This window comes from Podarcis pityusensis (assembly GCF_964106645.2).
Source record: "Podarcis pityusensis genome assembly, chromosome: 12".
NCBI classification, from domain to species: domain Eukaryota; kingdom Metazoa; phylum Chordata; class Lepidosauria; order Squamata; family Lacertidae; genus Podarcis; species Podarcis pityusensis.
This window is the reverse complement of record NC_138037.1, coordinates 26,686,799-26,699,744: the sequence shown is the minus strand read 5'-3', so window position 1 is coordinate 26,699,744 and position 12,946 is coordinate 26,686,799. Positions and strand designations below refer to the sequence as shown.

Genomic DNA, 12,946 nt, shown 5'->3' with positions numbered 1-12,946 from the left:
AGTTTTGAGCAAGCATTCTAGCATATGATGCAAGAATCTAACATTGGGATGAATGCCCTTATTGTTTGTCTAGAATCTAGATGCATGTTTCTATAGGACGATAAGTCGTTGTTTATTTCAATATTGTACAATTTCAGCTATTAGATGTTAGGATAGCTAGAGGAAACAGAGGAATAAAGAAGTTACAGCAAAAGGCAAGAAGTCAATTTCTCCATTCTAAACATCACTCTAAGTGGGAGGTTCACATGTTCTCCCTTGCCCCCCCCCCCGCACAAACACATGTTGCAGTTACAATTGTCAATAATAGCCAAGTCAATATTCACTTGCAAAAGTAATGAAACTATGGAAAGATAGACTGGCAAAAATCCAAATTTTTCCCTCTACCCCAGCTGTCCTTTTAGAGAAAAGCATTTCCCACTTTTGCACTGCACATCTTATCATCAAATCAAAGCTCATACAACTTCAAAAGCTTATCTTCTTCATCTTAATGAATGCAGTTTGACAGTAAGGTCACAGCACATTACACACAGAACTGTAACAAGAATTAGGAGCTTGGTTAGAGGAAACAAATTAGTCTTGCATCAAGTTTGGATTACCCAGGTTCATGCAATCATTCCAAAGACAGTATTACACTAACATATTGGGTGGTATTCAACCAAGAAGACCCACTAAAATTAATGGAACTAATTTATTCTTCTTAATTGCAATTGAGTAAAACTACTCTGAGTAAAACTACGCTGAATACCAATTTTCTCTGTGCTTCTGAAGGAATCGTTATCACTCAATAAGGATTATGTTATTATAGCTAAGTCTATATTCTGGAGGTTACCTACACTTTAGCAACATTGAATGCCAAATAACATGTGAAGGGTAGAAGGCAAAAGGGCTGAATATGCCAAAATCAAGCCAAAGGCAATTCCTGAGCAATGTTTGTTTTGCATCCCTTCCAGTACTTCAACATCATTATCATTAACCATATTATTATTTGAGGGGGGTTGCCATTCAATTTGCCTGCAGTTATGGGATATATGGGAACAGGACTATTCCATCAGTTCTACTGAAAGACTAACTCCTTAGAGCTCCTCCAGTTCCTGAATATTTTCCATTCCAGATGGTTATTATAAGAAGTACAGTTTTTTACTTCAAAAACTGGCAACTAAATTTTCTATTTCCCTCTTCCTTCCCAACCTATTTTCCCTTTTGTGTCATGACTTAGATTGTGAGTCTGTGGACAGGGGTGGTCTTGTTGTGAATGATTATACATTGGTACCTCGGGTTAAGTACTTAATGCGTTCCGGAGGTCCGTACTTAACGTGAAACTGTTCTTAACCTGAAGCACCACTTTAGCTAATGGGGGCCTCCTGCTGCTGCCGCGCCGCCAGAGCACGATTTCTGTTCCCATCCTGAAGCAAAGTTCTTAACCCGAGGTAATATTTCTGGGTTAGCAGAGTCTTAACATGAAGCGTATGTAACCTGAAGCGTATGTAACCCAAGGTACCATTGTATATACATCACTCTGAGAGCCCTTTTGTTGAAGAGTGGGATAAAAATGCTCTAAATAAGCGAATAATAAACACCATTAATGTGTTGCCCCCTTTAAGAATCAGGCTCTATGTAATAGTTATGTAAGGTAATTTTTAATTATTATATATATATATATATATATATATATATATATATATATATAGTGGTACCTCAGGTTACATACGCTTCAGGTTACAGACTCCGCTAACCCAGAAATAGTACCTCGGGTTAAGAACTTTGCTTCAGGATGAGAACAGAAATCGTGCTCTGGTGGTGCAGCAGCAGCAGGAGGCACCTTTAGCTAAAGTGGTGCTTCAGGTTAAAAACAGTTTCAGGTTAAGAACAGACCTCCGGAACGAATTAAGTACTTAACCCGAGGTACCACTGTATAGATGTTTGGATCTAGTTATACAGTGATGCAAAATTTTAATGGAAAAAGCAAAAAGGCAGTAATTCCAAGCCTAACTATGAAGCCATGCAAAAGCAACACCCACCAGTTTTGTTTGAGCAAAGGGAAACAGAAAATAGCTAAATTATATTTAATTTTATGCAATTCCATCTTATTTTAAGCTGTGACTGCCTTTTGAAACAAATAATTGCTATTAAGTAACAGATACAATTTCAACAAACTATTTTCATCTGCATCCCCATCATTTATCCTCATTGTGACTGACATTTGTGTCGCATTGGTGACAGAATATATCTATTGAACACTGTTATAGTATCCCAGGAAATATGTTTAGATTTTTAGCATGTTAATATGTATGAACCTCTTTGACTGGTGATTACCTATTTATGTTCTTAGAAGGAGTATTTTGGAACTTTGCAGGTTAAGCTTGGTGTGTTTTCTATCCAGAGTTTATACAATGTGGAATTCAGTTTTGAATTATCTAAGGCTGAGAAAGAAGCATTTTTACAAGAACATAGATAATTGTCATGTACTGCATTTTTTCATTCTGCATTTTGTCTCTGAAGAGGTTATGGCAAATAGGTTGGGAAAGGAATCCTGAGAGTATGAGGAAGCTGATTAAAATTTTGATGAAAAAGAAAAAGATAATTTTAGTATCCCCACTCTTCCATGAGATTTGTATCATCAAGCTAACGATGGCACTGAAATTCTGAGTGGGCAATTTTTCATTAATTTTTTCTTATTCTCAAAGCTTCAGCTTACAAGTGCTGTTGGGTTTTTTTGTCAGACAACATGAAAAGTTTCTTGAACTATAACTATTTAGCCTGCAGCAACTTTTTGCTGTCTGAACTTTGGCGAGAAAGAGTCAGAAAGCTTGTAAAACAAGTGTGGGAAACAAATACTGATACTTAGCTTTTAGTATACAAAAGCCCTAAAGAGGCTGAACTTCTAGGGTTGTAAAACAAAATATATCTACTGAAGCCATTTAAGGCTACATTTCTATATACATTTTTATAAGTGGATATATTTTATATCCACTTACTTGGGAGTATGTCCACATGAACTCAAAGCAATTTACAGCCCATGCTATACAAGACTATTCACAAGTATGTATGTTTTTTATAAAAAGGGGGGGTGTGCAAATTAGAATTCCACCAGAAAAAAATGCTGGTCAGAATTAAAAAATCTTTGGGTTAATCTTTGGGTCAAAAAAGAATACCAAATCAATGTTGACATCCCGAACATTATGTCTGTCCTGGAAGCCACCAAGCATGAAGTCCTTTTTAATGTATATTAATTTACAGACATATGCTTACTAGTGGAGCACCCTACTATTCAAAAAACGACTACTACTTCTATTAAGCTATCAAATTGACTATGCAAATCAGACTGAAAATTGAGCCCTAGAAGGAATGTTGCTGATTCAGAACACAACACATAAATCTATTTTTAAGGTACAATATTTGCTTATTGTGCCAAAATGTTCAGCAGCAGAACCAAAGCCTACCGGATTGGGTGCACAACCCTCATGCATCCAATGCATGTAGAAAGTAGGCTTCAGCTCTACACAGCTGATAGACGGTAGAGCTTGAAGCCTGCTGATTCAGGCACACGTGGTACTTTCAGTCTCAAAATCAGGACTTCAAAGTGCTCCAAAAAGGCACCAAAAAGGTTCCCCACCCCTACCCTAAAGCAACATTTGAGCTAAATTCCCTCAAGCGTTCCTGTTCTAGAAGGACTTACTTCTCAAGCACAGGGATGTATCTTATAGACATGGTTAGAGACACATTTCCTGAACATGTATGGTAAAACCCTCTAAACACACATTTTAATCTTCTAACTAGCAATACACACTACTTCAGAGGTTGCTTCTTGAAACGTGCATTTCTATATATTTTCCAATACTTTTGTGTGACTTAACATATGAGCTATTATTAATGGACTGCAGCCAAGTTAAATTTATTCTCAGTTAGGGTGCTACTTCACAGCAAGCAGTTCTCTTAACCAACAATGTGAACTCCCACTGGCATTTCTGCACCTCCGCAAATGCATACATACTGTCATGTACACCTGATACCAGTTCTTATATAAGCTAGCAATAAAGATGCACAGATTTGTTTTATTTCATGTCAACTCCCACACAACAGGGTGCTTTTGGTTTTTAAGTAGCAATCCTCCTCCTACAAGAAACATAACCATATAATTTGAGAAACCCAAGGTTCTCCAGCAACAAGAAGCTGAAAAGATGTATGTTGCAATTACAAAGGAGGAAGAGAAAACCAAGAGCAGTAAATAAAGAAACAAGTGTACCTTCCCTGATGGCTGTAAACGGAGTGCCTTCCTCCTCTTGAAGTCTAATCACCTTTAGCGCCACCAACTTTCCATTTACCCTGGAGTAATGCAAACAAAACATTACACAAACAAAATTAGGTTTAGCACATTTCAATAATAGGTTTTTCTATGTACAGAACATCCTATTTCTCTGGTCCAACTTCTGCCATCCATAAAATCAAGATACTAGCAGCCTTGAAATATTCAACTTATCAAATCTTTATCTCAGGTATTTATCCCAAATTATAGCATTAAAATAAAATGCTTTACACAGTTAGAGTAATGAACTGATGACCTTCATTCGCCCCACATTCTGAGCTTTCATTTTTTAAATTGTAGGTCTCTCTAGTCCTCATTAAAAAAAAAATTATGAAGCAAAATTTGCAGGTGCCCTTATAAGCAGTTTTTGTTACTTTTGGGTGAAATGTGCTGACATGCTTGCTCCCTAGTTGTCAATGTTTCTGTGAGTTGTGATTGATAAGTTCTAAATAAGTTTGGGTTACTTCACAACACTGAGTATCTCTGCTATATGATTCACCTCCCCATAGCTTTTTGGATAGAACAATTTTGCTGTAATTTGAGAGAGGCTTCAAGATTCAACTGATCATGGATAACTTGAGGACTGACCTTTGTTATTATTTATATGACCTATCATTATGAATTAAGAGCTGACCTAATAATTTTGTTAAGATTTTTAAAATACCTTTGGGGGATGTGGGGTGAATTCAATCAGGTTTTCAGGTGGTTGAAAAAAACCTGATTCAGTTAAAAGCAATAGTGGTATGATTTTGCTTTTCCAGCTGTTTCTACTGATGCAATTCTAAATCCCCTCATGCCTTGTGAAACGTGCAGATGTGGCTATCACAGTATTTCCTTACAGCCAATAAAGGATAATTTGAGATGCTGAAAATGAACTACACAGCCTATTAAAATCTGCTTGTACATTTATTTGGAATGTAATCTGATCAGTATTTCCCAATAGTTTTTTCCATGTTTTTGGATGTTCTTAATTTTTAAAAAAATGTTTTAGATTCCTTGATTTTCAATTGCTTTGTTTTGTTGCCTTGAATGCCACCCTCGGCTCCATCGGGAGGGTGGGACAGAAGTTTAATAAGCAGACACCATCCAGACTAGTTTACTTGATGCGTACCTCTTGAGCATTTAATTATTAAACAGCCATTGTTTGTAGGGCCACTTTAGTGGAAAGAACCTGAGAAGAATAACAGTTCTTATAATCTTTTGGACTAATTAATATAATCAAGACAAAAGATGTGTATAGTTGAAATGTTACATCACCCACCCTGATTACTACAATATTTTCCTCTATTGTCTGTTCTTGTCTTCTTACTTCTATCTAGAACTCTGATACAAAAAGCTTTCATCACCCTATTAATTCAGACCAGACAATGCTTTTCCCAAAGGCCCCAATGCTGGCTTCCTGTCAAATGAAACACATATTCTTCATCCTTAACTTCCATGGCCTTCCTCCTCTGTTTCCCCACAACCAGTCTCTGTCCCCATATATTCTTGTCTAGGACCTTCACTTCTCCAACTCCACCAGCTTCAGCTGAGGAAAGGCTTACGCTGACTTGCAACCTTTTATTTAAAAAGGAAAGAACCATGCTGTTTCTTTATTGACTTCAGGCTGACAAGAGAAGCCATATGTAAAAAACATGCTGGAGCAGTGCTTCCTCCCTTTATGTTTTATGGGTCTGAAAGGCTTTGGAAAGGCATGTTGCAATTTAGCATGTGGTCTCATTTCAAGCAAGCAGATGAGAACACACACCAAGTAAGGCTGAGGCATGCCCTACGTGCCGATAGTTGGACATGTGCAGACACTTTTTTTTTACAAAGTTTTCCTTCTTTTTCGGTGGGTGGGCAAACAGCTGCATGAAATGGGCCCACATATGTATATACATAATATACGTGGGCAGATGCACACCTAACACCTCACTATGATAAAATAATGTTAACATAAAACTTTTCCAATAATTGGCTTTTCTCTTGAAAATTTACTTTGTGTATAACCTCTTAGTTATGAAAAATAATGGGCTGCAGCCAGAAACCAATACAACACAACTGGAACTGAAAGTGTTATATAAATGGTTCAAAAAACTAAAAGCATTTTCTTCCAAAACATAACTGTAGGTCACAGGCCTGCCAATATTGCTCATTTGGCATTACTGCACTTAGTAATATCCTACACTTAGCACAACAATAATGGGAAATGGGAAGAGGCTTGTATCGAATACTCTTCTTCATTCTCTCTACATACTAAAAACACATTAAAGTTCAAGCTAAAAAACAATTCAAAATGGTTACCTGCTACTCCTACCTCACAATATATTTTATTTAAAAATAGTGGAATTGTTTATGAAGCATCTGGTCTGCATCACAAGTACATAAATGTACATGATAAAAATGTACTTACTTGCTTTTCCCTTTATATACTGTGGCATATGAGCCTTCTCCCAGTTTTTCCAGTTTTTCATAAGAGTCTGCTTTTCCAAACTTGGGACTTGTTGGCTAAGTAAGAAAAGAAACGGAGAGATAAAATTTTCAGCACTCACACACTACCATTAACTGTGTTGAGCCAACCCTATGAAGAACAACTGTTATTACCAAAACTAATGAGATTATACTTTGGATATTTAATGCCTGACATTGTCAGGTACCAAGGGCAATGTCTAACGATATCCATTTAAATATCACTCAGCACTCCAGATGGTCACTGCCTATTTCAACAGTATTCCTATGTCAGTAGAGTTGTCAGAAAGACTTAGCCCATACAGAAGAATGAAATTTGGATTTGTTGCAGAATTTCTGTAAAGATGAGATTAACGAACAGCTGTACCAAGATGTCCAATTGAGCATGCTTTATTCACTAGACAGCATAACCAAAGTAATTTTTTTTATTATTCATTGAACTTCTAAACCACTCTTCATCTAGGTGTGTCCCAGTTTACAATTATAAAATACAAATAAATTAACCATTTCAAACAGTAAAACCAAAATGTGAAAAAAGGGAAACAAACAGAAGCATACCAGCAGACACAATAATCCCTGTACTCCAGCCCTGAGTAGTCTAATCAGCTCCTCCAAAGGTCTTGATGACAGATGTGTTTTTATCTGGCGCCAGAAGCCCAACAAAATAAGAAACCAACCACTCCACCAGGGGAAGCGAATACCACAATCAGGCACCACTACAGAAACCCATCCCTGTTGAAAGATCACTGACTAGGGCCCACTCCGCTGACCTCTATGTCTGGGTTAGCTGGTACAGGGACAAGCATTCCATCGGATAGTTGGGTCACAAGCCATTTAGCAATGTATATGTAAATGCTATAAACTTGCTCAGTAGGCAGCAAATCCAAATTTCATACTGTATGAACTAACACTTTCCAGTATCTCCAGTGATACTGTTAAAATCGGCATTGATCATCTGGAGTGCTCATATTTAGATGGAACTTATTCAACATCACTGTCCTTGTCATATAACAATGAAGTCCTTCGTTCTCAAGGCAACCAGAACATTGCAAAAAGCTTTGATACATTTAACGGGGCGGAGAATCAAAGCCAAGTTTTTGGGCATGGATTGATTTCTAAACATTTATTTCAAATGTTTCTCGACAAGTTGGGGAAGGGAACCTATGGTCCAAGCCACTCTACTTTGCCCTAGGCCATATTTCCTTCCTAAGGTTTAGCAGCCCTGCTCTACACTCTTCTGAAGTGCTTTTGACGGACTGCAATGTGTTCTTCTACTGCAATAATACATTTTGCTTGCCAGGCTAGAAAGATGTGGGCATAAAAACCAGGGCCAAATCTAGGTTTCTGTGGGCGCTTGGGCATTGGTTGCCGGTGAACTCCTAGTCTGCTTGCTTTCATTTTCAAACCATACTTCTCCTCCCTCTTGGCCTAACCCTTTTAAAGTAAAACATAATCTTAACCAATATAGCAACTCCCGATTGTCAAAGAAAAACATCATGAAACATTGGACTTTTGATATGATTGTCTTTTCCTCTTAATTGACTAGATGAGTACACCACCCCATGCATCTAAAATTAGCCTTTGGGTCTCCCTACTATCCCTTTCACTTTACATGTCCTTTCGAGGAGATAAAAACATAAGATTTTTGTACATTTTACATTATTTTCTGTCCTGGGATACATTTCAAATAATCCTGGCTTAGCACTGTATATGAAATAGGTATTCTGGTTTACAAATAACTCTGGCCAATTGCTAAGCACGCTGGCTTGTTCAACTAAATATTTATTATTTGTCTATCACTGAAATTACTCATATTAGACTAGTTCTAAGAAATACAGTGACTGTTAGCAACAGCTACAGAATACTAAAAAAGTACTCAATATTTTTCTTTAAGGTCCTGTTCCACATGCCAATTAGCTACTGAACACTGTGAGTCTCAATGCTGGATTTGAGAGCCAATGGCAACCCTGTGAACAGACACAGGGTTGCCTGGTAGTCACTATGTCATTTGTGGCTTATGACATTTAGCCCTTTAGTTTTAATAACAGAAATGTTTGTTACAGAATGATGATCTCATCCTGTACTCATAATCCAGGATTTAAATAGGAACCAAAGATAACAAGGTTCCTCAATGGTTACTCCCTAGATTAATTTGAGTTAACCTGTAAATTAAGAATTGCTACTTTCAACTAGCTGAAAGTTCTAAAAAGAGAATAACTAGCTAAAAGTTAAGCTGATTCATGAGCAATGCATGAAGCATGTTGAATTTGCCCAACAGCATTATATTTTTCCAAATGCAGTGAGTGGGTTTCTTTTCCATTAAGGCACAGAATCACATGGGGCAGGAGATGCTTTTGAGGACTAGGCTGCCTGTACCAGAAGGACACAGTACATTTTTTAAAGGATCAATTTTCACTGGCAGATCAACTCTAAAAAGAGCACTTTTATAGCATGCAAAGGGGCATTTTAGCAAACATTTCTTAAAACACATTTATTTCAACAAATACCACTATGTGTGTATTTTGCTTTGCAATGATGACTAATCTCAGGAAATGTAGCACTGCTCCAAAATGTCCAGAATTCTGAAATAATCTTTATCATGAAATTCCACTGGCATAAATCAGAGGTTTATACATTTGAAAATTAAGTCTGCTTTATTTGCTCAAATATTTTATGGGAGCTAACAATTTAGTAGCAGAAATGGCTCCCACTCCTGTTCTGCTTTTTTCTCTACTATTGGCTGCCCTGAAACACCAGATTGATGAACTAAGGTATCTCACTACCTTTCTCATAAACACGTATTAGAGTTTGAAAAAAACAATGTTGTTCCAGAGCACTAGAAAGCGACTGTGAAAGGAAAATTCTGTGAAAGCCAGATTTTAATTTTCAACCAAATACTTTGCTTGTAATTTTTCACTAGTATACATCAAAAAGTTGACAGCTGAAAATGTTAACCAGTTAGTCAAGTTTCTCAAACTTTTTAAATTGTTAACTGATTAATTAACTACTTAATTCCCATGACCATTTGTATATGTTTGACCATTTGTATATATTATTTATCAAGCAATCCCTGTTTTGATCTGCACATTATTCAATACAGCAAAAAAAATTCCCTGATGCAACTTTTTCAAACAGGTACATATATATAAATAGGAAAACAGGCCTAAGGACCTGTGGAATTCATTATTCAGCACCCAATATACTTGGTAAGACGTAGCCCTTCTACAAAGCACTGTATAATGCTAAGAAGAACCCAGAAGGAGACACACGCAATATTTAATCAACTCTCATTTTTTTAAAGGTGGCTGAAGAGGGTGCAAAAATTATCCCCCCCCCCCAATATCTCAATCCATGCTTGTAGGATATGCAAGGCTTCTGAATGAGTGGTTGTAATTTGAATTAAAGGACGAAAGAACAGCAGTTGCTTCAAATGACCAGGAAAGGGCTGGGTCTTATTTATGTACTCTAGACTTACGCTGATTTCTTTACTGCATTCCTCAGGTTTTCCAACAGGGGGTTCAGACACCTCGCTGAAAATGGCATCTGGTCCCTCTGCTACAGAACTCAAGATGGTGGCTGATTCCCCTGCCCTTGAATCACATACCTCTTCTGAAACAGAAGGGCTGAGGGGGGGCTTCATGTCCTGAGAATTCATGAGCGGTGTTTCCCATTACAAAGGAGACAACACTTGTGTGTAAACTCCCCTCCCCCCACACCTATGCACTTTACCTCAGAAACAGCCTCTGGGGTATTTTTAAGCTTTTCAAAGAACAAATTAGAACACCTTAAGAGGGTAAAATAACACCACCTCAGAAAGCCTTTTTAAAAACAATGAATTAAAAAACAAACAAACCCCAAACCCCACATGTGCCTTGTGTCAGCTTAAATGCACATTTAATTTTATTTACGTATCATTAAAAACATTTATAAATGTTTTTAAATGGCTTCCTTCACTGGGTAAAGTTCACGAAGGACAATTGTAAAAATCTGGGCCTCCGCTCCTATTTATTTTGTCAACAAAGGCAACATTTAAGTGCCTGTGCATCTCTACAACTAACACTATTATTTATTTTCTACTCTAAAATTAGAGTACATAATAAGCCTTTTAAAGAAGTGCCCCATCTCTTTACCTTTCACTTCAGAAAATAACTTAACAGCCAGGGAGATCATAAAATGAGCGGGTAGGAAAAGCTTGTTTGTTTAGCAGTAAGATATTTTAAAAACAGTTCCAAATTTGAAAGAGGGAAGAGCCATGCATGCAGAGGCTGTTCTCTATCACAGGCAAGAATCTGACTGAAAATATTGGAAAACTAATAAAAATGTATTTGACAAAAGAATCTGACTGAAAATAATGTTGAATCCCTCCGCCTTCTGACATGGATATCTTTCAGCAGCCTCCAAAGCTCAAGGGGAGGGCATTCCTGCTTAGATTCCAAAAATGGCACCATTAATTTATCTTCAATTAATCTTTTGTCTACATCTAAAGTATTTTCCATACAGCCTTATGAGAAATTAGTCAGTTTCCCCAGTGGTCGAAGAAACCTAGTTTGCCTGCAAAATTCTCAGATAAATGTCAGTGTCCAAGGTTACAGACACAACTGTTAAATACAAATACATAAAGTTTTCCAACTAAGAAGGCTGTAACAAGTAATACAAAATAATTACGAACTACTATTTCTTTTAATTACAAATAAAAATATGAGTCTTGTTAATGGGTTTTCTGGTCCTGCACAGAGGCCCTTGCAGCAAAGTCCCACCTTTAAAGCCTAAATATTTACTTTTAGTCTGTCCAATCACACACACACACACACATAAAATAACATGCTTAAACTATTACGACTAGTAAAACCAACACAATAACCCCCCACATCTGAAAACTGTCAAAGACTATTTGAGTGAATGACTGACATGTCCAGGAGTTGGGGAGTATCCGTTCTGGATAGGGTTGGACTCCCTGTGAAGAAATCCTTAGGCCCAGACAACTTCTGGATAATTTTCTGAAGCTTTCTCTTCCCATTAATAATATTTTTTTTTCTCATTAACTAATGGCGAATGGTCAAAAAAATGCAGGAAATTTTTTGTCACAGCACTAAAAAAGAGCATTGGAACGTTGGTAGATTGGATTGGCATCTCTATAGCTAGTGCAACATACAGATCATTTCTTGGTTACATACATGACTAGCAGGTGGGGATCCTAGTCCTACAGAGACACTGCCAACTTCCCTTCCCACATATTAATTCAGAATACAATTTCCTGGTACTGCATTGTCAGTCAAACTAATTAAAATCCACCCTCAATGATTCAACATGAATTTAAAAAATAAGATTACCACATCACTTTGGGCGTACAAAAAGTCAGTAAAATTCCATCAGTTTTACTTAAAGCCATTGTGTGAATGCAGTTGCCACTTACGGGTTTTACCCCTCCTAGTTTGGAAAAACAATGCTTTGTTGTGAAAAAAAATACTTCTAGCGGTTATATTTGCACATGCTCCTAGATTCATATTCATTTTTCATAAAGTAACAGGATGCTAATGTTATGCTTAAAATACCTAGTTCTGAAACTGTGTCTAGGGATATGACATGTCCACAGGATATTAAATCTCAATATAAAATTATCCATGGAGCAATAAACACGCTCACAGTGCTTCTGTAGAAGAATTTCAGTATCAATACTGAAGATCTTGTGTCCTCAAGAGAACTAATTTCACAGCAATAAAAAGAAAATCCGAAAGTAAAGGACAAATAAATTCAACCTTTTGTGTTCTATTCATGCAAGCCTTTTTTTACAGCTGGTCAACTGAAGAGTTAAGTACATGGGATCACCTGTTTGGCTTTGACTGTGTGCAAAATACAAGCTATCTTGCATATCACAGTAACATCGTGATGTCTGGAATAAACACTAAGGACACCTGTAAATTGATGTCTTTTCTAGACAGAAAGGCTATTTAGGCAAGAGAGTGAAGGCACCTTTATCCAATGTGGCTCAGAAACAACTCTCTGAAAAGTCTCTAGTGATACTAGTCAACCTTAAACACTTTTTTCTTTCAGCGAGAAAATGAAAATATTCTGTTATTAACTGACTAGTAACCTGTAAGTAAATAGGTACCATTTTCATTTTTCTGGAATTTGTATTCTTTACCTCAAAGGTCACATTACTAGAGATTTATGCAATAGTGGGAAATAAAATGTCGT

General features: G+C 36.9%; 1 protein-coding gene across 5 annotated transcripts in view; it reads right to left on the bottom strand.

Annotated features, from left to right (window-relative positions):
• CDK14 (cyclin dependent kinase 14) overlaps positions 1-12,946 on the bottom strand; it is a 217,314-nt gene that overhangs the window by 134,474 nt on the left and 69,894 nt on the right. For 4 of the 5 annotated variants that reach the window (XM_080975366.1, XM_080975365.1, XM_080975367.1 and 1 more), the window contains 2 exons: positions 6,696-6,790; positions 4,244-4,323 (listed from right to left, as the gene is read on the bottom strand). In XM_080975366.1, coding sequence (XP_080831492.1) covers positions 4,244-4,323; positions 6,696-6,790 — 175 coding nt within the window. Of the gene's footprint in view, positions 1-4,243; positions 4,324-6,695; positions 6,791-10,226; positions 10,858-12,946 lie in introns of those variants that run through there. The other variant, XM_080975369.1, reaches the window with a different exon arrangement.